The 26,213-nt window shown below is 47.5% G+C and overlaps 1 protein-coding gene across 11 annotated transcripts in view; it reads left to right on the top strand.

The window, feature by feature from the left end:
* Positions 1 to 26,213, top strand: part of Atxn7l1 (ataxin 7 like 1) — a 221,819-nt gene that overhangs the window by 146,708 nt on the left and 48,898 nt on the right. For 9 of the 11 annotated variants that reach the window (XM_055624508.1, XM_055624440.1, XM_055624476.1 and 6 more), the window contains one exon: positions 24,793 to 25,015. In XM_055624508.1, the coding sequence (XP_055480483.1) occupies positions 24,793 to 25,015 (223 nt within the window). Of the gene's footprint in view, positions 1 to 1,740; positions 1,795 to 13,732; positions 13,790 to 24,792; positions 25,016 to 26,213 lie in introns of those variants that run through there. The other 2 variants (XM_055624484.1, XM_055624491.1) reach the window with 2 other exon arrangements.

The raw sequence follows: 26,213 nt of genomic DNA, 5'->3' as shown, positions 1-26,213 counted from the left end.
ATAGATAGATAGATAGATAGATAGATAGATAGATAGATAGATAGATAAAAATAAAAATCTGCAAACCCAGAGCCCCCAGAGCAAAATGGATATATGGGCTTCCTAATGTGCAGGTTTGGCAGGGCTTTTGGGCTGCTCCTCTCCATGTTCTTCTTAGGAAAGAACTGGGTGAGGAACCAGGGATAACAGGCAAATAAACTCATCAGATCAGAGAGAGACGGGATACAAACTTTGTAGAGAGGGTTGTCCTCCATTGAAGTGATAGCTCTGTCTGTACCACAGGTGTCTGAAGCTTGTCCTAGCACAGAAAGAAAGCCTTCCACGTGGTATTGGCAGGCTGTAGTCTGCTGCAGAAAACCACAGGGACAGGGAATGCAATAACAACAACAATAATAATAATAATAATAATTAAAGGGGGGTGTTACACCTTCATAATCAGCCTTCTTAGTTCTAGCATTCCGTTTTCTGGAAACATAATACAGGCAAATACGGAGGGCTGGGCTGGGGTGGATGGCACCAAACAAATCCTGTAGACTTCCTGAGTCTCTTCTCAGTGAAAATGGGACTAATAAAGATTAGGATAGGAGAATCCTTTCCTGGGTGTACGGCCCTGGGAAAGTCTAGCTCATGTTTTCCTCCTCCAGAAAACGAGGTGAAAATAGCACAGGATGTTTCTAGGGACCAAGTCCTATGATAATCATGACTTGCAGAAACATTTGAAGTCTATCAAATTAGGTAGAGGGTGATAGAAGCTGATAGATAGATAGATAGATAGATAGATAGATAGATAGATAGATAGATAGACAGACAGACAGATAGATAGATAGATAGATAGATAGATAGATAGATAGATAGATAGATAGATAGATAGATGGTAGATAACACAAAAGGTTTAAGTCCTTCTCAAATTAAAATATCTACATCTATGCTCCAGTTCTCATCTAATTTAGTTTTCCTAAATCCTTAAGTAACTCCAAAATTTAATCAGGCTAATTGTCTTGATCCTAAAACTAAATAGTGCTTGGTGCATTCTGGGGAAGAAATGTAAAGCCTTGCCCAGCATATTGTGCAAGGTAAAAGGACCACTCCTCGTCACTGTCCAACAGTGTAGACTTCAGCCCTGACTAGACAGAAAGCTGGTCCCCAGCATCCCTCGTTGTAAAGGAATTCCAGAAGGAACCTCCCGTGTGGTCCTGGTATGGCTCCATCCAGGGCCAGGCTTCCAGTTTGTGGCCTCAATCACCATTCACACATCAGGTAACTTGGAAGTTCTTTTTATAGCACTTAAAAAAAAAATACATCATCCAATATGTCCCTTTCTTCTGTGGGATTTAGCAACTTCCAGACTCCTAGAAATCCTCAGTATCTGCAAATTCTCCAAACCAATCATAGGGAAGGTGCTTGAGGAAGCCCCCAGTTCCTTCTGCAGATTACCACAATGTGTCATGTGACCCCCCCCCCAGTATCTTCAACATCTACATTTTCAAGGTGCTAATCGTTTGCTTTTGTTATTTGAGTTCTTTCTAATTCTTAGTTGTTACCCAGTTGCTTCAGGGCTCACGTAAACAGTTAACCAGCCGCTCGCACAGGAGGCAAGCCGTTTCGCTTTCTGCGCTTGTTGTTTTTGGCACTGGGTCAGTTCTGTGAACTTCTGGTGTCCAACTGGTAGGACCTGAAACTCTGTGTTTAACAAGTGCCTGTAGTCAAAACAGTTGGCTGTGCAAGCGAGGGGAGCTGCTACGGACTGCAGCCGATCAGCCGTCGGGTCGTGCACCGTGCAGAATGCCGAATCAGGTTGCTCCGTTTTGCGGCTGGGCTTTTGTTGTCGTTGCGTGGTTGCGGAATTTTTTTCCTCTCTCTCTCTCTCTCTCTCTCTCTCTCATATTTTGCAATGGCATTTGTACTAAAGTGGATCACTTCAGGTTTCAAAAGTACAACATGTTTACAGTCAATCGTAGCATCAGATTAAGTTGGCAGCCCGAGTCAGTCTGTAAGTGGTTTTAGTTTACATTTCTTCTTCTAGCAGGCTGTTTTGCATAATTTTGCTGATCCTGGGTTATTTATAGACTTTTTTTTTTTCTTCTTAAAGAAACGGGGATGTAGGAGAGTCTCTGTTCCAAGTGTAGAAAGCGAATTTCTTTGCTGCTCTGACAGAGCAGCACTGGAGGTATGTGCGGTGCGGGCCATCATCGCTCTTGAAAATTAATTTCTCTGAAAGGTCACTTGATAGCATTCCCCAGCCGCCGATGGTACATTCCCCCGTGCTTGTCGTAGGCCGAGTTGTTTTCTGTGGGTTGTCACAGATGGAGTAAAATGAAAGCGGTGATGCCATTTCCTCTGGGACGCTCCGAGAGGGCTGGGTATTGTTTGCAGACCTTCAGAAGGAGTTTGCTGTGGTTGTTTTTGCCGAACTCACGGGAGCGGAGTCATCTGGTGACCTGGGGCCTGTCCAGGAGCCAGTTGGCAAGTGTCAGGGTCATGGGGGATGGGATGGCGGAAGGATGGCAGAAGGGAAGTTTGTGGGTTGGAAAGTTTGTTCCCGCTGAAATGACTGTAATACTGACATGTTGATAGCGTTGAAAGGAATGGCTAGCAGCCACTGCTAGGTGGCATGGCCCCTCACACGTGATCTGTGTAGATTATCCTGCCCTGGGGGGATCCCAGGCCAATTTGAATGAGAATGAGAACTGGGCACGTAGGAAATACTGCGCCAGAATTAGCACTCTATAAAAAGGGGTTTCCATAATATTTACTAAAACCTTTGGCTAAAAATTGCTCTGCCTTGCCCACCGAATGGCTGCAAAACTAAATCAGCTCTTGCTGGCCTACCTAGAGCACCTCCCATCTCCCATCTCCCAGGCTCCTGGAATTTGCATGGGTAAGTACAATGCTCATCAGCGCAATGAGTGTGGAGTCCCAGACTAATGGTCTAGGAGAACGCTGGAAATGAGACACTTCATTGTGCGGCGGGTTAAATATTTTAAGTGAAACAAATCAAAAAGGAGAGAGAGAGCAATAAGCAGCATTTAGGCCGGCTGGCTAGTGGAAGGACTTCAGAAGAGGCAGGGCGCTTTCATCGTACGGGGGAGTTCCACGCTGTCACCCCAACTCTTGCATGAGAAGGACAGTTGAAACGGAAATTTCCAAAGTAGTAAGCACAATCATTAAGCCAAAGTTGGGCGCTGTTAAACTGACTTCAGTGCTCTAATTTCTTTTTCTCCTCCATGTTTCACACATCCATATAAAAGTGTAAACTTTTTTTTGTCTCCTCTAACCTTGCATACTGTGATGACAAAGCTGGCCTGCTTCAGGTCTTTTACTGTCTGCCCCATGCCCACGCTCTCATAGAGGAGCAATCAAACCCTCACCTGCTTGTTGCTCCATCTACACTGGGCAAACTGGCTCCAATGTGATGTTAAGAAACTTTGTTCTGCCAGGCATAGTGCTGCATGATTCTAATTACAGCATTTGGAGTAGGAGGTAGGGTATGGAAGCAGGCAGATCTGTGTGAGTTCAAGGCCCAGCCTGATCTGTATAGCAATTTCCAGGCAAGCTAGGACTACATATTAAGAGCTCTCATCTCAACAAATAAAAGGAAGGAAGGAAGGAAGGAAGGAAGGAAGGAAGGAAGGAAGGAAGGAAGGAAGGAGGAAGGAAGGAAGGAAGGGAGGGAGGGAGGGAGGGAGGGAGGGAGGGAGGGAGGGAGGGAAGGAAGGAAGGAAGGAAGGAAGGAAGGAAGGAAGGAAGGAACTTTGTTCTAATTAGATTCATCCTGCCCGTCCCCACTTCAGCATGTGGGTGGGAGCTTCCCCCATCTCTGTCAGGTTGGTAGAGGTGAATGAGGCCCATCTTTTGCAGGCTTCTGGTTGGCAGTGTGTGTTGGTTGTGTGTCTCTTAGCCATCTGTAATGGTAGAGGCTCCAGGCTCACTCTGCAAATAGTCTTTTGACCAGCGTGAGTGAAGAAAGACATGGAGGGAACAACAGGCCTTTATGTTTAGAATGGAGATATGGCGGCAGTGCCGAAGCGATCCCAAGTTGTTCTGTTTCGGATTTTTGCATTGTGTTTGGCTATAACCATGGGCCTGTGATATCTGGACCTGTGCAGATGTCTTTCAGCTCTTTCTCCTTGATTGTGTCACCCTCCCATGCCCTGCAGACATCATCTTGCTTATATATTCTTTCTTCATTTTTATTCTCCCTCCTACTCATAGCTCAGTGACATAGCCACTTCTGTTGCAGCCGTGCCTGGTCCCATAGTGGCAGTGAGCCGCTGAATCTAGCCCTCTCGCCCTGGGAGGGGTTCTGCCCACCCCTCTGGGACTGGCAGGATCCGAGAGTGCCACAGGACCTGGGACAGATGGAACCTGGAGTCTGTCGGTTCCCAGCCATGTGGCATTAAACCAGATGCTTAAAGTGGGTTCATCAAACTAGTGAGAGCGCTGGTGGCTGCCTTACTGGGCCATGAATCCACTCACTCCACAGTCTCGTCTTTTCCTAGAGCCACATCCGTGATAGACAGGTTAATTAGAACCTGTCAAAGTAAGCGGTAGACCAGGAAAGGAAGCTGATTAAAGAACTTGGCCACTCGTAGGCTGTGGCTTGAGGTCACCTGCTCTGTGTCCATGCCCCAGCACAGGACTGCAGAGCAGCGGGATTTGCTGGAAGACAGCACCTCCTTGTACCCACTTTGGCCTCAGTATACCTTAGAGTGGGGACCACTCTGCAGTTGGGCTGTGAGGAGTCCTCTGCACTCCAGTAATGTATGTAAGCAGCTTTGGAGCCAACCAGTTGTATTAATTAGGTCTAGAGTGTGGTTTAAACAGCTGAAACTGAACTCCAAGATGGAGGTGCTAGCGGGGTTGGCGTTCCCTGAGGCCTCATGGATGGCTACATCAGGCTTGCTGCCTTCTTACGGCGGGTCCTCTGAATACTTGTTCCTGGTTCTCCGTCCTTTTTAATAAGAACCCCAGCCGTATTGAACCCCAGTCCTAGGGCCTTTTCCTAATGGCCTCTTCAAAGACCCACTTCTATATATGGCTGCACTCTCAGGCACTAGAGATTTAGAGATTCACATACGAATGTTGGGACACTGTTCAAACACCATAACACCAAACAGATAAATCTCGTCCTGTCTCAGCTTCAGCAGCAGCCTCAGCAACTCCCTCGCAGCAGCCTCCGTGATGTAGACACTGGGCAAAGGGTACAGGAACAACAACAAAAACAAAGCAAAACAAACAAACAAAAATAAAACCCCAGCAATATGCCTTTTAGAGTCCCAGTAAATGATGACTATGAACACCTAAGAGCCTCTAATGGCCATGCATGTCTAAGACGCCTTTCGTAATTCTCCCTTTAGAGAATTATTGGTCCTAGGGAGATGTATAGAGAGGGAGCTAGGAGAGAACAGCTTAGGGACCAGTGGGTTTCAGAAATTATCTGGCAGGCTTGCCTGGCCTCTTCTACCACATTTCTGGTCAAATTTTCTAATCTGTTCACAGATTCATTCATATTATCTTCTCGGTGGCTTGCCAACAATTACATATGTGTTTGTTTATATTTTATTTTTGTTTTTTTAACTCTGCCCTTGGGTTCCTTGGACGTTGGGAAGCCAGCCTGGGGTAGATGAAGGCAGGCAGCCTTACTTACGCCAGCTGTTGCTGTCTGTCGTAACCGCCACTCTTTATCTGAGGACCTGAGGCTGGCTGTACCAGTTCCGTCAGTCTGTCCCCTGCTGGAGAGTGTCTCTGACATTGATATGCCATTTGGAGCCAACAGGTGGCTTCCTACAGCCCTTGGCAAAAGGTGGCCAAGCTTTTCATACTGAAGCTCATTCCTTCCCTGAGGATGTCAGGGACAGGACGTTTCTGGACACCTGACCATGTCAGAACCCAGACCTGCCGTTCTTAGACACCCCATTTGTAGGATAGAAGCCTGGGAATTTGTAAGGTTTGTGCCACACAGGAGCAAAACACACCCTGGCCCTTGGTCACCTGCCAGCTTGTGCCAATTACACAGGTCTTGGTCTCAGCCAAGGGTGGTGGCTGGCAGTGTGTCCCTGGTGGCTGAGGGGCGGGCGGTGTGGGAGAAGCCTCATCCCTTCTTCTTAGGCCAGCTTAGGGCCTGGTCTTCATGAGAAAGGAGGAGCTGCTTCCAGGAAAGTTGTGTGTATGTGTGCGGGGGGGGGGGGGGGGGGGGGGTTCCCTTTCAGCTATCTGCTTGTCCTGTCCCCAAACAGAAGCTCATCTCCAGGTCCCTCCTTGGTTTGACAGGCAGGTTGCCAAACACCGGGTAGAAATGGTACTTTTTGTTGTCATTTCTAAGATATTTAGTCACAGTCTGTTTATGTTTGCATAAACTGTCTCTCGATCTCTTTGTTTTTGCTTTGTTTTGTTTTCGAGCCAGGGTTTCTCTGTGCAGTCCTGGCTGTTCTGGAACTCTGTAGACCACCAGGATGGCCTCTAATTCAGAGATCCGCCTGCCTCTGCTGGGACTAAACTAAAGGCACGCACAACCACCACCACCCAGCATCAACTTTTAAGCCTGTTTCACATGTCATATCTCAACACTCCTCCCTCCTCGCAGGAGAGACGGGTCTGGTAACCTCAGTAGGTAATAACACTGGCACCCAGGCTCCAGCACTGGATATCTGAGTTCCTTCCATTCACTTCAGCTACATCATGTACGCACTGATGGCCGCCTGAAGGCTGGGTGGTGAACTAGAAAACCACCTCACCAGTATAATGGTTCTTGTAGTGATAAGCAACCTGTTTGAGAGAATGGCTCTCATGCGATCCGTGTGTCAGTGTCACCCAGAGAATGAATACTAGGAAGGTGGGACACTGGCGTGTGTACCCTGGTACAGCCACCCTCAGAGAGAATGCTGTTTCTAGGTCATGGTTACCGGGCCGTGGCTGGGGCCTGTTTCAGAAGCGTGGCACCCGGTCAGGCTTCTCAAGTTTCCAGGTGGTAAATGGACTCATCAATGGATGGGGGCCCGTAAGTAATATCTCAACTGGCTGCAACAGTGGACCTAGTCCAGGAAGGTGACAGTTACAAAGGGTACCCATGGGCTGACAAGGTTTGACAATGGCTTAAGAGTGGGGTTGTAGGGAAAACAAACGAACAACAACAAAAAATCTGGGCTGATCTTTCACTGCACTGATAGAGAAGAATGTTCAGAATGGACAACCAGGACCTGAGCAGAGCTCACTAGAATGTGCTCTTTTCCTAATTCCACTTTGTGAGAGATGCTGGGAGCCAGAGAGAACCTAGGGCAGGGCAGGAGTGGAAACGTTTTGTGAAAAATAACCTTAAAAGGTGCAGCCACCTTTTACCCCAGAGAAGGAGGTGGAGTAGGCCACCTCCTGGTGAACCTGATGAGTGTGCCATGTGTGTGGGTATCTCAGAAGTGCAGGGAAGGGCAGCTGCTCATTAGTTGCCCAGGGCTGTCCACTCTCACCATGTGGTGGTCACAGCCTCAGAGATCGGCACCTGCGGGCTTCCACATGAAGTCAGGCCTGCAGCCCTTCTTTCTGGTACAGAGAGAGCCAGGTTGGGAGATGGGTCTCTTACATGTTTAGATCTGATGGTCCTAATTTCAAGCCATGTACCTAGGTCCCTGAATAGCAGCGAGTACTTCACTGGAAATGGCAGTTATGTTTTGGATGCCGGAGTCACAGGGGGTAGTTGTGTCTCTGGGTCCCATTTGCCAGGTAGCCAGTGGAACCTTCCTGCAGTGAGTTTGTCAGTGTTACTTGGGTCCAGAAGCAGAAACATTAAAATCAAAACCCTTAGCAGTGAGATAGTACAGTAGCCACCTGTCACCATTGTGTGACAACAGTGGACTGTTGCAGAGCAGTGCTGCATCTTGTTGCTTAAGACAAAGTGTCACTTCTTCATGGACCCAGATTGGCAGTGTTTAGGAGCTGCTATCTTAGAATACCTGTTTGCTGTCTCCTGCTGGCTGCCTTAATTACCATAACTTAAAAATTACCTTCTTTAAGAGGCTCCAAGCAGGGTTTTGAAGGTAACTCTCAGTTCCCTTGAAACAGATTGTTCTGCTTATAGCTTGTCCTGGACTGTACCTTCTTCAGGGATTTTTACCAGGGATTTTGCCTGAGTGAAACTCAAGCAACATAAAATTAACTATTCTAAGGATGAACAACTCACCGGCATTTAATACAGCCTTGTTGTGTGGCCAGTTCTATCTAATCTCAGTATTTCTTTATTCCGCAGTAAGACTTCATACCCACTATGCAGCTACTACTCCTTCTTGCCACCCGCAGCACCAACAGCTACCAGTCAGTCCGTCTAGGGGCCTGCCTCCTCTGCACGCTGCATATAGCTGGAGACATACAGTGTATATGCCTGTGTGTGTGTGTGTGACTTCTTACATCTCATGCAGTGTTGTTGAGGTTCGTCTGTATCCCGGCATGCACCATACTTCATTCTTTTCTATGGTGAAAGCGTATCTCATCGTATGTCTATTTATTTGTTTTATTTTATGTGTAGAAGCTACTTCACTTCATCTGTATGTTCGTCAGTGCACCATGTGTGTGCCTGCTGCCAACAGAGGCCAGCAGAGGGCATTGGGGCCCTTCGATCGTAGTGACAGATGTCTGCGAACCACCGTGTGGGTGCTAGGGACTGAACCAGAGTCTTCTGCCAGAGCAGGTGTTCTGAACCAATGAGCCATCTCTCCAAAGGATTTGTTGTTGAGGCACAGGGTTTGATTTCTTTTTAGATGTTTGTTTTTTGAGACACTATGTAGCCCTGGCTGCCCTGGTACATGCCATGTAGAAGCCTGGCCTTGAACCATAGGGATCAACCTGTCTCCACCTCCTGAGTGCTGGGATTAAAGATATGCACCACCATACCTGGTCCCTGTGTCCAGTTCTTTTGGGTATATACCTCAAAGTAGAATTTTTGTGTCATATGCTAATTCTATTTAATTTTTTTTAAAGAAGAAAATTATAATATAAAACTTTACCATCTTAACTAGTTTTCTGTTTGTTTTGAGTCAGGGTTTCACTGTGTAGCCCCTAGCTGACCTGGAACTCACAATGTAGAACATGATGGTCTTGATTTTGAGCTCACAGGGATCTGCTGGCTTCTGCCTCCCACGTGATGGAATCCAAGGCTCCTGGCTCATCTTAACTAGTCTTAATGTGCAGCTCAGAGGTGCCATCTTATCTGGTACCATCATATTGATTTACAATCATTGCTACCACACTCTCCAGAACTCCTGGCTTTGCAAAGCAGGCACTGTAGCTACTAATAAAAAACAATGGGCTCCTCTTTCCCCCACCTCCTGGCAGCTATCATTTCTCTTTATGCCTTAATTTAACTGCTCAGCTACTTCATATCAGTGGAATCCCACTATGGATGCCTTTTTGTGACTAGTCAGTTTCTCTCAGTATGATGTCTTCAAGACTCATTCATAGGGTTAAATGTCAGAATTTGCTTCCTTGTTAAGACTGAATACCACATTGGGATGGTTAGAGGTTTGTTCTGTTTTGTTTTAATAGTGCATTTATTTATTTATTTAGTGTGTGTGTGTGTGTGTGTGTGTGTGTGTGTGTGTGTGTGTCTGTTACTTGTGTGGCAGTCAGAGGACAACTTGTAGAAATTGCTTCTCTCTTTTCATCGTGTGGGTCTTGGGGATTGAACTCAGGTGGCCAGGCTTGACACCAAGTGCCATTAGCAGGCATCTTACCTGATGGTGAGTGTTGTCACATCGATTACAGTCTAGGATCACGGGGAAGAGAGTTTCAGTGAGGTGTTGTCGAGGTAAGACTGTTCCTCGGGTACACCTGAAAGTAACGATCTTTATTGTGTTGAGATGGGAAGGCTAGCCACTGTGAGTGACGCCATCCCTCAGCAAGGGACCCTGAACTATATGAGAGCAGAGAAAGCCAGCTGAGCATGAGTACATACATTCATTGCTCTGTGTTCCTGCTTACGGGGGGGGGGGGGGGGCGCAGAACCTGCTCCCTGAAGTTCCTACTGCTATGACTTACCTGTTGTGATGGCGTGGAACCGTGAACAATTAGCCAAAACAAACACTTCCTCCCCTCCGTTGCTTTTGTCAGGATATTTTGTCACAGCAACACAAAGCTGTCTCATGCTCTTGTGCACACGCTCACAGACACACATACATCATGCACACAGATGCACACACATGCCATATTTTGTACTCGGCTATTAACCTCCATCCACTGGCTCTTCAGAATGATGCTTCTTTGGACATGACACACTTACAGGTATATACCCACAAATGGAACTGCTGAATCATATTGTAAATTTATTTTAATATTTTGAGGAACTGCAATACTCTTTTTCATTGCAGCAGTACCATTTTACATTCCAAACAGCTGTACTCGGGCCTCCATTTTCTCCTCATCTTCCCCTGTCCCTGTTGTGTTCCTCTTTTTAAATAGCCATTCTAGTGTGCTGCAAGTGCTACGTCCTTGTAGGTGTGATTTGCATTTCTGTAATGGCTAATGAGGTGGAGCATCTCCGCATATGCTCTCCTTAGCCATTTGTTTATCTGCCCTGCTGAAATGTCCTTGGCACAGTTTTGGATTGGGCTGCCCCTTCCTGTTTTTGTGTTTAGAGTTACACTTCCAAACATGCTGGTCCTCAAAGCCACAGCAGTGTAAATTTTGCATCTTATTATCTTCAGCCGCCTGTTTGCCGAGAACTTAGGCCACCTACTTATTCTGTGGGCACTGGAGGTGAGGAGAAAGAACAGGCAGAACCAGAGTTCCAGAAGAGCCAGCATGCACCAGGAAAGCTGGCCATGGGAAGTGTCCACCTCTGACCTCCAGGCCATCCTGGAACTCTTAGCAGAGATAGCAGGAGAGCCGTTCCTGTCTGACTCTGGCCAGAGCTGGGTTCCCAGGCTGTGGGGCTGCTTTCTCATCTGCACTGAACTGTTAAACATTGCAACACCCAACAGACCTCTTCTTGGTAGTCCCCTGGGTGGGGCCAGTCAAGGAGCCTTTGACCAGCTGGCCTAGAGTGCGGAGCACAAAGCCTGCAGCCTGACACCCAGGAGCAGACTGTATCCAGCCAAAGCTGCGAACAATCCAGAGAGGAGATCTGGTCAGTGGCTCAGTCAGCTCACACACAGTCATCCACACTGACTCCATTCCAAGAAACAGAACAGCAGACACTGACCAGCTCAGTTCTCTGCGGTCAGAAACAGATTCATTCTCCCTAATTCAGGGAAGAAGTTGTCTCTAAGTAATTCTCCCACAGAGACTCCCGGTCCTGGCTCTCTTACATTGCCATGACGTGGTCTCTGCAAGGCTTTTCTGGGTTGTGGGGCATTGTGTGAAATGGTCCCACTTCCCCACAGCCTGGGATCTTCTGGAAAGCTTTTGTCTCTTAGAGATTTGCTTTCGGTATTCCTTACTAAAAGGCAGACGCTGCCCACCTAGAAGTGACTGAAGGTTCATCAGGTATTAGCCAGGTTTTATAGTTACATTGGGTGAGACCCAAAGGAAGTTCTGATAGAAAAAGAGGTCTCAAATATCAGTCCTAAAGAAACCCAGGGCAAGGCTCAATCAGTGGCTCCTCCCAGTGCTTCTTCAACCCCCACCTCCCCCCTGCCCCAAACCTCTCCAGCCCAGGACCTGGGATTCGCTTTCCTCCCGCCAGCTTCGCTTTACCCATAGAACCCAGCTCTTTCAGCCATACACTCTCTTGGCTCCAGGCTTGTCTGACGCTTCTCCCTCAGGCTTCTTGCCCTCTCTCCTCTATCTCTCTTCTCTTTCTCTCTCACACCCCAGTGGCCCAGCTCAGCCTGGACTCTTCAGATGCCTCTGGCTGTTCTCTCCTTTATAATGACAATAAAACCCTTTTCCTCAACCGCACCTAGGAGCAGTCATGTCTCCAGTTTTCATTCACCAAATACAGAAACCTGTTGTTTGAGTATTGTTGGTTTTTCTATGTTGGGGATCACCCAGCGCCTGGGCAAGGGTTCTACCACTGAGCTGTGCCCCCAGTTCCTGTTTTTGCTGTTGTTGTTTTGCTTTTGAGACAGTCTTACAATGTTGTCTTGGCTGTAGAACTTGCTTCTTAGACAAGGCTGGCCTACAGCTCATAGGAGATCCAGCTGCCTCTGCCTCCTAAATGCTGAGATTAAAGGCGTGAGCCATCATATCCAGCTTTTCCTCCTTTTTTTTTTTTTTTTTTTTTTTTTGTTTTTCCTTTGTTTTAGTTTTGTCTTTGTATGTTAGAATGAAAGTCACATGAGAGAAAATTGATTCTATGTCCCTGTGGTCATGTTGAGGGTAGGTTAGAGCTCAGTGCTAAGGCTTCATGTTAGGCACAAGCGAAACCCAAACAAGCAAAGCAAAGTGTGCATTTCAGTGACATGGGCCCATTCACACCACTCCCAAAGGATACCCGATACCCGCTGCCACCCTCTTATTCTCACAGTGTGCATTATCAACCACTAATCTGCATTCTTTCTTTAGGTTTGCCTATTCTAGGTAGTTCTTTAGCTGTTAAGTCATGTTAACCCGTGGCCTTCTGTGAAGCAATGTCTGGAAGGGCTGGCCCCTCTTTTATAAGCTGCCTATCCTTTGCCACAGTCAGGGAATAAATTTTCTTTCTTTCTTTTTTTAAAATACCTTTTTTAAAATTTTTGTTTATATATTTATTTATTACAATTTATTCATTTTGTATCCCTGCTGCAGCCCCCTCCCTTGTCTTCTCCCAGTACCTCTCACCCTCCCTCTTCTCTCCCTATGCCCCTCCCCTAGTCCTCTGGTAGGGGAGGACTTCCTCCTCTTCTATCTGTACCTAGCCTATCAGGTCTCATCAAGGCTGGCTACATCATCTTCCTCTGTGGCCTAGCCAGGCTGCACCCACCAGCAGGAGGTGATCAAAGCTCCTGAGTTCATGTCAGAGACAGCCCCTATTCCCTTTACTAGGGAGCCCACTTGGAAACTGAATAGCCAGTGGGCTTCCTTTGAACAGGGGGTCTAGGTCCTCTCCATGCATGGTCCTTAGTTGGAGTATTGGTCTCTGAAGGCCCCCTGGGCCCAGGTATTTGGCCCTGTTGTTTTCCTTATTGAGTTCTGGGAATAAATTTTCTAAGCATCTAGAATGAGAGCCACGAATGCTGGCCCCACCCATATCAGACAATTCTGGGATCACGGATTCAAGGTCACCTTCAGCTACACAGAAATTTTCCAAGCCAGTCTGGGTTACATGGGAAATTAGCTCAGGGGGAAAAAACAACAACAAAAATCCAGAATGAATGAAAACTCTGCTGAAATTAATAGTGAAATTGTCCTTTGGGGGGTTTTCCAATTGTAAGATGGTCTCAATTCTCATCAAAGCAGATGGCCCCGTAAGTCCTTCAGGACGAGCATTCCCTGTGGGGAAGGCGAACAGAAAGTCCGGAGGCCACCCAGGACCCAGGCAGGTTGGACAGCAGCTCTTGAGAGCCAGCTCAAGGGTGGCTGCAGGAGAAACCCCTGCCATTAGAGAGCTCTCCTGAGTCTGAGAAGCCACTTCTCACCACACCTCATGTGTGAGATTCAGGGAAACCCACGTTCACCTGCCAAATTCAGCATGCACCCCTGACTGCTCCGGCCTTGTCTTGCTGCCTTTCCTCAATCTCATCTGGGCGTGCTCTCTTAAAGGGGAAGTGGAGCGTTATGACTGGCCAGGGCCCACAGCCAGGAAATGTCTACTCGAAGAGGGCCGTTGCCCAGCATGTCGTTGGCGCAGCCTCCTTATCCAAACGGCCAGGCTGCCTCTCCAGAAAGTGTAAGTGTGAATGCAGGGTATGGTGGCCCGCCACCCAGGGTGGCGTGGGGCTGGACACAGGTCACGGAAGAAAGCCTGGCAGGCAGAGCATGCTGGCAGCCCATGTTGCATGCACTCTGGGCAGATCTGAGCTCCTGGTCTGTGGGCAGGAGCTGGAGCAGAGACAGAGCTGAGGCAGGCGATGGGCTCAGCAGCTGCCTCAGAAAGAGGGCAGGAGTAGGAGGCTCAGGACTGGTCTATTTTGGACAGCCCTTCTGGAGGCTCCATCCTCGGGTCTGGGAGGAGAGGAATGGAAATTTTTATAACACATCTTTGAGAGCACTAGAAAGCCAGCTATCATGGCCCCTACTTTTCTTTCTTTCTGTCTGTCTTTTTTACCACCCCCACTCTGTAGCATTCACCTGCAGCCCCGGCGGCACTTGATGCCTTTATACACTGTGACATTGCTTTTCTCCATCGTTTTTATATTCTGTCTCTGATAAGAAATGTCTTGGGCCTTTTCAAATGGTGCACATGACTTGAAACTCATGGCTGTGTCCCTACTTACACATGGCCCTGGGTTCCATTGTGTACATTCTGTGGGCCCCATAGACCCTGTGGCCATTCCACCTCTGTCTCCCCATTAGTTAAGATTGGTAGTGTTTGTGGCTTGCTTTCAAACTAGAATTTTGTTTCCTGCATGCCCACAGAGCAGGATAAGGAATAGTTCATAGATTCACAGGAACCTGGCTTCTCACAAATACTCTGCAGAGTGAGTGACGGATGGAGGGAAGACAGGCCTCTGCTATGTTGTAGGCTTCTTTCCGCCCCAGGCTTTTGTCTGTGTGGTAGTGATGGCTTGTCCTAAATAAAGTCATGAATGTGTAGTTTTCAACAAAACAACTCGGGTTTTTTTCTCTCCGAAAGAATGGGGAGAGAGGAAGGAGTGGGGAGGGGAAGGAAAACGTGTGCGTCTCAGTACTGCAGCGTATGTTGACAGGCATAACCACACCCTACTTCAAGACAACTTCCTGTTTGCCACTGCCAACTGCCACTCCAAGGAGAACAGAAGTGGTTCCGTTAGTGGCTGCTGGGGGACCATGACAACCTGTTGGGTGAGTGGCTCTGAGTGACACTGGGAGCTCAGCACTGAGGAGAGACTTTGTACCTTCTCTTGGAGGAGAACAGGGCCCCATGCTGTCCAAGTTGGAGGCTGACACGGAAATAAAGGGGAGGTGGTCTCTCCTTCTCTGTGTCCTCAAGCCGTGTGCTCCCAAGGTTCATGTGAATGGAAAATTTTCAACTCAAGGGTAGGGAGAAGGCTGTGAACAGTCTACTTCGGAAAGCTACTACCTGTGATTTTTTTAAGTCTACCTCTTCATCTTCCAGGAAATTTCTATTCATTTGTCTGCTGTGAGTTGGTATTGTGGTGGTCACCTTTACCTGTTACTGATCCTCCCCACATTCTTTAGTTAGCAGTGAATGTAGTGAGGGCTCACCGGGTCAGGACCCCTGCCAAATGCCAGAGAACCTGCTCTCAAGGTGTGCCCATGTGTAAGACAGTGAAGCCAGCAGTTATGACATGTGATTGCGTGCTGGGGGAGGGGCTCAGTGTGCTGCGGGCTTCCTGCCCAGTTGTGGTCTCTGGTGTGGGTGATGCCTCTCTTATATGTATGGGGAAAATGGGGTTCAGGAGGTTAAATTATTAGCCCAAGTCACAGGGCTAATGAGTGACAGAGCTGGGACTTGAGCCCAGTTCTTTCTGATTCCAGAGACCGTAGTATTTGGTGTGTGTTTCTGTTAACTCCCAAAGCTGGTGGAGCATGAACATCACCCCAGAGCATTTTTAAAAAGTACAGTTTGGAGGCTCTCACCTTGCTGTCACAAAACTGAAAACCCTTTTGGCACAGCTTCCTGCACAGAAGCCTGGGTGCTTCTCTGTCTCCTTCCTCCAGGATCCATCTTTGTGAGCTATGGGCAGATCATGCCCACGGCAGACAGGAGCTTTGGCATACATAGCTTTACCCAGGGCCTTGGTGATGACAGAGCTTCGGAAAGGTGGGAGATAGAACTTTCCAGGCCCCAGGCTGGCTGTCACATTTCTTCTCTGGGTGGTTGCAGAACAGACTTGCCCTTCCGAGGGCAGCTGCCTTTCCTGGATTGCTGATCTCCACCTGCAGCCAGACCTGATAGCCTCCTAAGTGTGCTAAGCCTTTCTTGTCAGGTGTGGTGGCACACACCTGTAATTCCAGTGCTTGGGAGACTAAGGCAGGAGGATTGAGAGTTGGAGACCAGACTAGGTTACATAGTAAGTCTCTGTTGCAAAACAACCTCAAATAAACCGAACACCATTAGGCTCTTCTCTCCTTTCTACCTTCGTATCTGCATCTGTCTTCTCAGCCTTGGACTTTCTGTCTCAGGGTGCTTGGGCTGGTTTTGACTTTTCTACATTGTATGACTCGAAGGAAACCAGAGCCTGCTCCATGGTCCAGCCTGTGTCCTTCCCTAACCCCTCCAATCTGTATATCAATTATTAAGTAGTAATTAATGTTTATAAAATATTTATGATGCATTCCATTTCTTGTAGATTTGTTGTTTTATTAATTTACACATTTTCTCAGATTAAGCCAGTCCTCAGAATATCATTTTCAATGATCTTGTTTGTATAATTTCATTATTATTATTATTATTATTATTATTAATTACTGTAAACAACACTATTGAGGATGTCTTTGAACTATTCCCCCGTCTTTAGGGATATTTCTTTGAGGTCTCTTTTTCAAGCTAACATTTTTCAATGACCAGATCAAAGGTTGTAAATGCTTTTACGCCCTGTTATTATCACTGGGGTACACTCCAGAAAAAAATAAAATCCCTTAAAATTACCCCCAGCAACCATACTTTTTCTTGTTTCTCATGAGTTTCTCCGTTGCCAGACTGAGAACATCCCTGAGGGCTGGTGGAATTATTTGAGGCCTGGGAAAATCCCAGGGACTCCCCAGATCCTAGCCAGCAGTGGCTTGTGCCAGAAACATGTGCCTCAGTAGAGAAGCTGAAGAGCGGGTGGGAAGGAGAATGCCTCTAAGAGCAAAGATAAGGCGCAGCCTTCACTATCAAACTGCACACAGGAGCCCTGGGGCGGCCCTGAGCAGGGGAAGCACATTCTGCAGACCCAGTGGAAAAGTCCTCTTTCTGCGGTGTAGCGGGAAGGGAATACTCCAGGCAGTCAACATGGAGAGAGGGACAGAAGCTCTGCGACCCAGCAGACAAGCCTGGACTGTCCTCCTGGCTGCTGAGGCCCATGCAGCCATGGTCTTCATTCATAAACTGTGCTAAACTTCCCTAATGTCTCTTGCTAGGAAACTGGCATCTGTGTGGCTGTTTGAGAGAAAACATGCGCTGCTAAGTGGGTATTTGCTTGCACAGTGTCTGACACATAGCAGGTACCCAGGAAATGGAGCTTTTGCTCTCAATTGAATGAAGGGTGTGGAATGACCCAATGGCTGAGAAAATAGCCGGAAGCCTAAGGATGCTGGGAACTGAGCTGACACCAGTGGTGTGGGCCATTCATCCTGAATGAGTCTGGGTCAGATACCTTAGTGCCTTGGGGTAAGCCGGTGGTGTGTAAGAGAGGAAAGGTGTAATAAAGTCCTATTTCTTTAAGGAACCTCCCCCCACCAACCACTCTGATCCTAACATTTGTGTGTGGAGGGGGGAAGGGGTACTGAGACAGTCTCTCTGTGTAGCCCTGGCTGTCCTGGAATTCAATCTGTAGACCAGGCTGTCCTGGAGCTCAGACCAGCCTGCCTCCGGAGTGCTGGGATTAAAGGCATCACCACTACACCCAGCTCTGACTTCTTTTAATGAGAAACTCTAGCCTGATTAAGGATTGGGCATACCAGGTAGCTCTCATAACCATCCCTGGCACATAACATGCTTGGCATGGCTCTGCTTGCCATTGCTGGCCGTTTCAACGTTTGAAACGTTGTGCCTTCCTTTCCCCCTCACTGAGGTAGGCAGATGCATTATCCTCCCCCGCCCCCTGGTCCAGTCATAATGGACTGGACCATTTAATGCTTCACCATAATTACAAGGACTCCACCACCAGACTTTAGCTGTGGTCCCTTATGTACTATTAGTAATAGTATATTTCTGTGTTCTTAGAACTCTGCTACACGCTTGACTTACCTCATAGCATTCAACTCTTAGAATTTAAGAGTCCTCTTAATACTTCCATTTTGCTGACGAGGAAACCAAGGCTCAGAGATGCAGTGGGTTGCCGAAGGTCGCAGAACCAGGCAGCATCAGATTTGGGGATGGGCATGGCTCTCAAATTCAGTCTTCCTGTTTCTCCTCTGCTGCTGGCCCAGTGAATGCTGCCTTGCTGCTTCGGTCACCTTGGCTTCTTAACCAGGACCCTGCTCTGGCTGTGTCCCCTTAGATTCTAGTGTCCTCTAAACCAAAACAAACAAACACAAACAAAATGAACTGCGTACATGTGCGTAGCTTTGTGCGTGTCACAGCACCCATGGAGATCAGAGGACAACCTACAGGAATCACATCTCCCTCTGCACTGCGTAGCTCCTGGAGATCAAACTGAGCCATCTCACCAGCCCATCTGGCCTCGTTTTGGATGGGGTTCCCTTGGAACTCATTGTGTCTTTTTGAGAAATGTCCTCACCTCACTGGCCCAGAGCAGATAGAATCCAGTGATGAGATGGAACGCAGGTGACCGTCCTCTCAGTGCCTGCCCTCGGGACTGCAGCTAAAGGGCAGCGCGCGGTGGCCCCAGTGAGCCAGGTTCTGACTTCTGCCTGCTGTTGCTCACCCGGCCATGGAAGGGAAGGCTACTGGTGTTTGTAGTATCCCAGGTCTATTAGGACAGGGTTGGTTCCTTAAAAACAATACTGGAAAATTCCCAGCAACTTCCTCCCGAAAGCAGTATCAGGAGCAGTGCTAGACGCCTGCAGCCAACTCAGCCTCTCTGAGAGGACTAAAGGCAGAACATCGATGCTATCTGTGAGCATGAAAATATCCCCTGGACAGTAAGAGATGGAAGGGAGGATTCGGAGTGACTGAAGGGGAGCTACCCGGTGGGTTTTTTATCCTCAGAGAAGAAGGGGAGAGAACTAGGGAGACAGTAGGGCTCTCATTCCTCAATCACTGTCAGCAACCCCCTGCCTTCTGGCCCCACCTAGAGCACTACCTGGATATTTAAAGAATATATGTGGGGGTGGGGATGGGGCTGGAAAAAGCAGCTGCAGAGGACTTGGCCTACACTTCCTAGGGAATAAAATGGGAAAATGAAAAGGGTTTGTTCATTCAGGCTTTCATTTCTTTGGTCCTAGGGCCTCCAGCTCTTAGAGAGATGCCTCAAGCTGGCATTTCCCCTCCCCCTACGGGATTTAACTAGAGTGCTGAAATGTCCATAGGAAGTGAGAGGGAGGCATCCCTGCCCTGCAGTCACCTTTTTCAGGCCTTTTTGTCCACACCATCATCCAAGATCAAAGTGGAAGAGATCCAAATTAAGACATGGGCTCAAAGGAACCCTAAACATAATGTAGTCATGAGCAAGAGGAAAAGCCACTTGGGAAAGGCATCCATTCCTGGGCGGGCACAGAGAACTAGACTTGTAGATGAAAAGGGTTTAGGAAAACAAAGGAGGATTAAGTGCTGGTGTGGGGAGGGGCAGAAGAGGTGAGGTGCAAAGGGTTCCACTCACTGCAATGATGGCGATTGTAAGAGATCGAGGTGGCGTTATCTACGGCCTGTCACACAGTGGCACCTTCCAGCCACGTTTCCTCCTGCAGCGTGTCACGAAAGCACTTCTCAGAGTCACATCTCCAGCGTCCTGTTCTTTTTTAAAATTTATTACATTTATTCCTTTTATTTCATGTGTTTTGGCTGCATGTATGTATGTATGTATGTGTACCGCATGCCTGCTTGGTGTCTTCAGAGCCCAGAACAGGGCGTCAGATTCCCTGGAACAGATTCCCTGGTGGTTATGAACCACCAGGTGGGTGCTGAGACTCGAACCTGGGTCTTCTGTAAAAACAATAAGTGCCCTTACCTGCTGAGCCATCTCTCAATACCCTTCCCCTTTTAAGACAGGGGTCTCACTGTGTAATCCTGGTTGGCCTGGGACTCTGTGTAGGCCAGGATGAGTTTCAGCTCATGCAGATCTGCTGCTAGGATGAAAGGCTTGTATCATCACACCAACTTACCCCTGTTTTTAAATAAAAATTAATTTAATCCTTTAGAAGAAAATAAAAGGCTCAGGTCTTAAATATATCCCTAGATAATGTACATAGTCTGGTTTTGTAACTTCATGTCTAGTTATTTTCCCATTGTTGTGATGAGACGAAGGCAAGTTAAAAAGAAAGTGTTTAGGGCTGGAGAGATGGCTCAGAGGTTAAGAGCGCTGGTTGTTCTTCCAGAGGTCCTGAGTTCAATTCCCAGCAACCACATGGTGGCTCACTCACAACCATCTATAGTGAGATCTGGTGCCCTCTTCTGACCTATAGGCACACATGCAGGCAGAACACTGTACACATAATAAATAAATAAATCTTAAAAAAAAAAAAAAGAAAGTGTTTTAACTTGGACCTATAGTTTCAGTGGGCTAGAGTCCATGAGGGCAGAGCAAAGAACAGCTGAGAGTTTAAATCTTCATCTAAAAGTAAAAGGGAAAGGGAGGGAGGGAAGGAAGCGGGAGAGAATTAGAAGGGGCGAGAGAGACAGACAGAGAGACAGACAGACACTGGGAATGGCATGAATTTTTTTAAACCTCGAATCCCACCTGCAGTGACACACCCCTCCATGCTTTCTAACTCTTCCCAGACAGTTCCACCAACTGAGGATCAAGTATTCAAATACGTGAGCCTGTGGGAGATATTCTCATTCAAACCACCATATGCTGGGCGCTCACTGTATTTATGAGCCTTGGAGTCCTCAGCTATAGAAGAGAAATATTGACATGTCATTTAAAGAGTTGTAAACCCAAGAGCTATAAAGTAAATGTATGTATGTAAATATGTAGAAGGGGTCTGAGCACACAGATAATAAACATAATGAATAAGAAAAATTAATAAGTAAGTAGCCAAAGGACAGAAGTGGTCAGACCGCAAATTGGTCCAAGATCATGTTGTTAAGGTTATTTTTAATGGATTGGATATTTAAATCTGTGTGAGTGTCTCCTAGTGAAATTCTGGTTTCTCTTGAGCAGGCGAATAGTAAGAACTTAGAGTATTATAGCTTATGGTCTGGAAATATGTAACAGAAGATGTTAACTGATGCAAGCTTTCACATTGGGAATGTTGTTTTACCTCAAGAAAAAGTCCTAAATCAATTTAAGGGATAGCTTTTGGAATGCCAGACAAGAACCGAGTAGCTAAATATTCTGCAATATGTTAATGACTGAGTATGGCAAGCACATGGGAATTGGATATGCATGTATATATAAGACAATGCCCAAAATACCAGCTGATTACAGTTTCGTTAATACAGCTGTGTACCTTCACAAAGCCTGAGAAATTTTGAGGGAGAGGATCCTTCTCTATAGCATTGCTTACGTCTGTAAAATATTTCCGTAGTGAATGAGGAATATAATGTTCTGTCAACTTTTTCTGAGCAGGACAAGTAGAACTAGAATCGTGATAGGGGTCCACCTAAGGCAAGCACTTGCCCAAACATATTGGAAGCTTTGCCCACAGAAGGCTACCTGCACAGCAGTGTCTTTTTGTAAGTTAGTAACAAAGACCCTGCTGTCATTGATCACCATCCCACCTCACCCGCCTCCCAAAGGCACAACCATGTAAGGCTTGGTTATAGGCAGGTCTGCACATGCTAGAGGCCCACAGACTGATGCCAATGAAGGGCTTCCTTCTAGGTGTGCTCATTCCTGCCTGCCTGGGACAGCAGTCACCAGCTCAACGAAGCCCTGACCTTGAACTCTAGCTCTGCCGGTTTAAATGCTTACACAGCTCTGCTCACCTGCCCCAGCCACTTGTTCCTACAGCTCAGGGGACTGACAAATTACACGTTAAATCATAAAACTTGATCTTCAGGTTTTAACAAACATCTGTCATCTGCAACTCGTTCTTTCATTTGGATGTTTGAGGAGGAGATATGGGGTCTGGAGATGTGTCTTAGTAGGTAGAGCACTTTGCCTTGCGGGCGCAAGGCCCTGGCTTTAGTCCCAGCACCACATACGCTAGGTGCTGTGGCCCAGGCCTATAATTTCAGCAATTGAGGTTGAGGTTGGAAGATGAGAAGTTCAAGGTCACCACAGCTACCTAGTGAATTCAAGGCCAGCCTGGGACCCAAGTGACCCTGACTCAACAAGCCAGAAAGGGAGGTGTGTGGGGAGGTGCCAGTGGAGAAAAAAACAAACAAACCATAAAACCAAGACAATTCATTGATTTAATGCTTGTACCAGTTTAACAGTATAATATGTGGGCCAAGACCACAACCACAGCTTGTCTCTGAAGGTGCTCTCAGAATCGCCAGCCTCTCCCCTCCTCCCTGTTCTTGTACTTCAGTGTCAATTTCTTATGGTTCATCTCTGCTTGCTTCCATCATTTTTTTTTCACTTTAATTTTTAATTATTTTTTTTTTTTTAGGTTAGACAAAGTGTAACGGGTATCATGGCATTTTCATGCATGTGTCTTAACATATTGTTCTCATTAATTCCCCTCCCCACTACTCCTACAGTTTTTAACCATTAATTTGGAAAAGTAAGGTTTTTGATACCCAGTCATCAGAGACTAATGAGTGATGTTTCTGTACATGCCAGTCCTCATCTGCTTTGTATGTGAAGAAGGCTAGAGAAAACTACGAAAGATCTGTGGTAGAAATAAAGTCTTATTTGAGAATCAAAACCCTGTGTCAAAAGAAAAGAAAAGAAATTTCTCAAAAAGATATTTCTGAAGGGGCACAAAGTACTAAGGACTTAAAGAAAGAGGGCTGAGTTCTGGTTCCACTTCAGTCACAACCAGGTTCTCCCTGTGGGCCCGGAGAAGGAGATCAGACTAGATCACAGACTAGATTACCCACTTGTAACCTTTAGTGACTTTATGTTCTCCAGTCTTGTTCACAGCACACCCCATTTCCTTCCTGAGAGGCAGGTGGGCCCATGACCAAGGCCCTATTCCAGAAGCATTCATTGATCCTGACCTTGGCAATGACCTGGCTTCTTTGAGTTTCCAATAGCCAGGCAGCTGTGGGGAGGGTAGACAGGCCTGGTTGCTTCCTGCCTGCCACAAATGTGTTTTAAAGGCCAGTACAGTTTCTCAAAAAGTGAATTCTCCCAAGGAAAGAACTCCACTCACATGAGAGATTTTAACGCTCCATCTGTAATTATTGGTGTTACATCTAGAAAGTGTACGAGACGAGGAGTGGATATTAGTATGCACTGTGTTATGATCAAGGAGTGGATGGAGGCCTGAGAGTCTGCCTAGGGATGGAGGCGTGGAAACCACGAGAGAGCACAGCACTGAACTCACCTAGACCTACCTGGAGGGTTTTAGGCCCCAGGGCGAGCTGGCTCCCATCCTGGCTATGTTCTCTCTAATCGTGGTTTTCAAAACCTCCCGTGCATGGATTCTGGGAATAGGGCATGTGTGCAGGGTTCACTCGGAGCCAGTGAAGAGCAATTGCCCCACAGTGAAGACCCCTGTATAGATAGTGTGAATGCTAGCCAGATAAAATGCCCAGCAATCAGCAATCAGATGACCCTCAAAAACTGCATCCTCCAATTCCAAATGGTCAACTTTGAAAGACCCCGACGGCCCATTGGGATGAAGAGTGATAGAGAAACCCTAAACTTCCCTCAGAGGACACTTTGGCTTTCTTCTGTCACAGCAGCCAGAAATGTTTCACTCAGAAGAAAACCTGCAACGGCTCCTGCTAGAAGGAGGCTGTAACCCGCCATCTTTCCATTCTTTGCACCTTTATTATCACTGTCAATGCAGACTAGTACATTGGTGACCTCCGGTTCTTCCCATCAGGACTTTTATTGTCATCCGATTTATTTCTTCAGCAAATATTAATCAACTAATTATTTGTGGGCAACAGGGGAGCCAGAGGGGATTTAGGATTGCAGGAGCATCTTCTAAGAGTTTGAGATTTCTTCCCCAGAAGTGTGCACACAGCTTCCCGGCACATGAAAATACACTTTTCTAGAGTCCTTCACTTTGATCAGACCCTGCTCCTCTAAAACTGCTAATCACCACCACAAGGGTCCGTGTCAGAATCTAGCTTCTTGCATCCACAGTCTGTTTGCTTCCTTCCTGTTGGTCTGAGAAGATGAGAGCTGACAGGGTGTGAACAAGTGAGCCGTCTGCCTCAAGTATTTCCTGTAGAACCGCAGGAAGCTGCGCCTACCCTCCCAGATCCAAGCGCCTCTCCTGCGGGTCTGCTTCCCATAGTCACATCCTTGTGTGCGTTTCGCTCTTGAACTGTGAGCGGAAAGAGGCCATAACTGGGATGCATCAGCAGACTGTTCCTTTGGTCCTAGGAAGGGGCAGATGCTGAGCCACGCCTGGCCTTCCCCACCACCACCCTCACCACTGCCTTCCATGCTGCTCCTATGCTGGAGAATTTACGATAAGAGTCCTGCCCCGCCCACTGCCCCAGGAGACCCAAGTCGCTGTCTGGGGATCACGTTTGGTTTTGTGGTTGATTCGCTGTGTCAGGTGACACCTGCTACTCCCGTGGAAGTGGTTTTGCAGAAGGATAGAAATACCTCCCGTGAGAATCCTGGGCTTAGCTCAGCATGCCATTTGATACAGGAGTCCCGGCTGTAGTCCTTGTTCGTCAGTGTTGGAGCCAACGTCACAGCAAATGTCAGAGGCTGTGGAGGTGCCAGCCCTGCTTTGTCCCTGTGGCATCCATGAATATGTGTGTGTTTGTGTGTGTGTGTGTGTGTGTGTGTGTGTGTGTGTATACGTACATGTACGTGTGTGTGAACATGGGACCCACCAGTCACAGATGCTGTGCTGATTTCTGTTCTTTCTCCACTGTAGAGAGAAGACACAGTTCAATGTGCAGGCCTTGTCCCTCTCCAGCATCTCCAGCCTCCAATGCCCGGACATCACTAGCACAGGCAAAGACGAAAACCTGTGTCAGCGGCCATAACGCTGTCAGCAGCACCTCAAAGCCATTTAAAACGCCCAAAGACAATCTACTTACCTCCAGCAGCACACAGCACACAGTCTTCTCTGCAAAGGGACCAAGGGATAAACCATGGTGAGTGCAGGGGCTGGGCGGCTGAGACTCTCTGCCCTCCCCACTCTGGCTTTGGCTCTGGGTGCCCTGTGCAGGAATCTGGGGGGATGAGTGATGGCATGAAGGAGCTAACTACTACTCTCTAGTTACTGGAGGGGGCATGGGGCCTTAGAAGTGCTGTATGTCTGTACAAAAGTGTGCTGTACACTTGCACACAGAGCTGTAGGTGTCCAAGGAAAAGGAAACTGGGAGAGATTCCTCAGTTACGTGGTTGCCTCTCAATTTTCCACCCCAATGACGAGCTGGTTTAAACAGTCAAGGCACAGAATGTCAGTCCATAGAGGAAGATGAAAAGGGAGGAGGCCATCATGGTGACCCAGGCCTGGAAGCAGTCTCTGTTCCTGTCCCTTCCCTCTTCCCCTCCTCCCCCCCCCCCATTTCACCCCTTCCCCCAGGATACTGGGTATCTTAGAACTAGAGGCAGGGAGGAGGAAAAGGAAAGTCACCCCTTTGATGGGGAATCTTTACCCAAAAGTCACGAAAGTTTCCCTATGGACCAGACAAGCAGGAAACCATACTGAGAATAGGAAGGATTTGTCACAGCCTTATCTTTCAGGCCTCCTGAAGACAGAGAAGGGACAAGTGTGGAGAGTGTCTAATTTATATGTTTAAGGAGAAACGGTGTTCGTTAATTAATGGTAGTTAATTGCACTTAGCGTCCTGCCCAGGAAAGCTGTGGAATACAATCATCCATCAGTGGTGTAGTCACCGTGCGCGGAAATTATGATGACTTGTAAAGAGCTAATTATGCCAGATCAATGAAAGAGCCCCCAGTGGTAGCAGGAGAGGTTGGAACAGGGACTTGGCTGCACGCAGCCCTGCCTTGTACACTTGCTATGTTCTCTGTGGGCTGCTGAAGTGTAGATCTATCCTGTGTAAGGGAGCAGTTTCTTAGGAGAGACCTGGTCTGAGAGTGACAGTTGGTGACCTCCGACCAGCTTGTGGCAGTGTGGACCTCCCAGGCCCTTCTTTCAGCACCCCCAGAGAACAGAGGGCTTTGTCCCCGGAGGAATTACTCCCTGGGAACAGGTCTTCTTGCTGCGTAACCTTGGGCAACTCTTTTGAACTTACTGTGCCTCGATTTCCTGCCGGTGAAATGGATCTAGTCATAAAATAGCTCTGCTCCCTGGAGTGCTGTGAGGGTCAGGTAGCTCCTTTA

The sequence above is a fragment of the Psammomys obesus genome, unplaced genomic scaffold (assembly GCF_907164565.1).
Source record: "Psammomys obesus unplaced genomic scaffold, mPsaObe1.curated_primary_1811, whole genome shotgun sequence".
NCBI lineage: Eukaryota > Metazoa > Chordata > Mammalia > Rodentia > Muridae > Psammomys > Psammomys obesus.
This window is presented reverse-complemented; position numbering and strand designations above follow the sequence as displayed.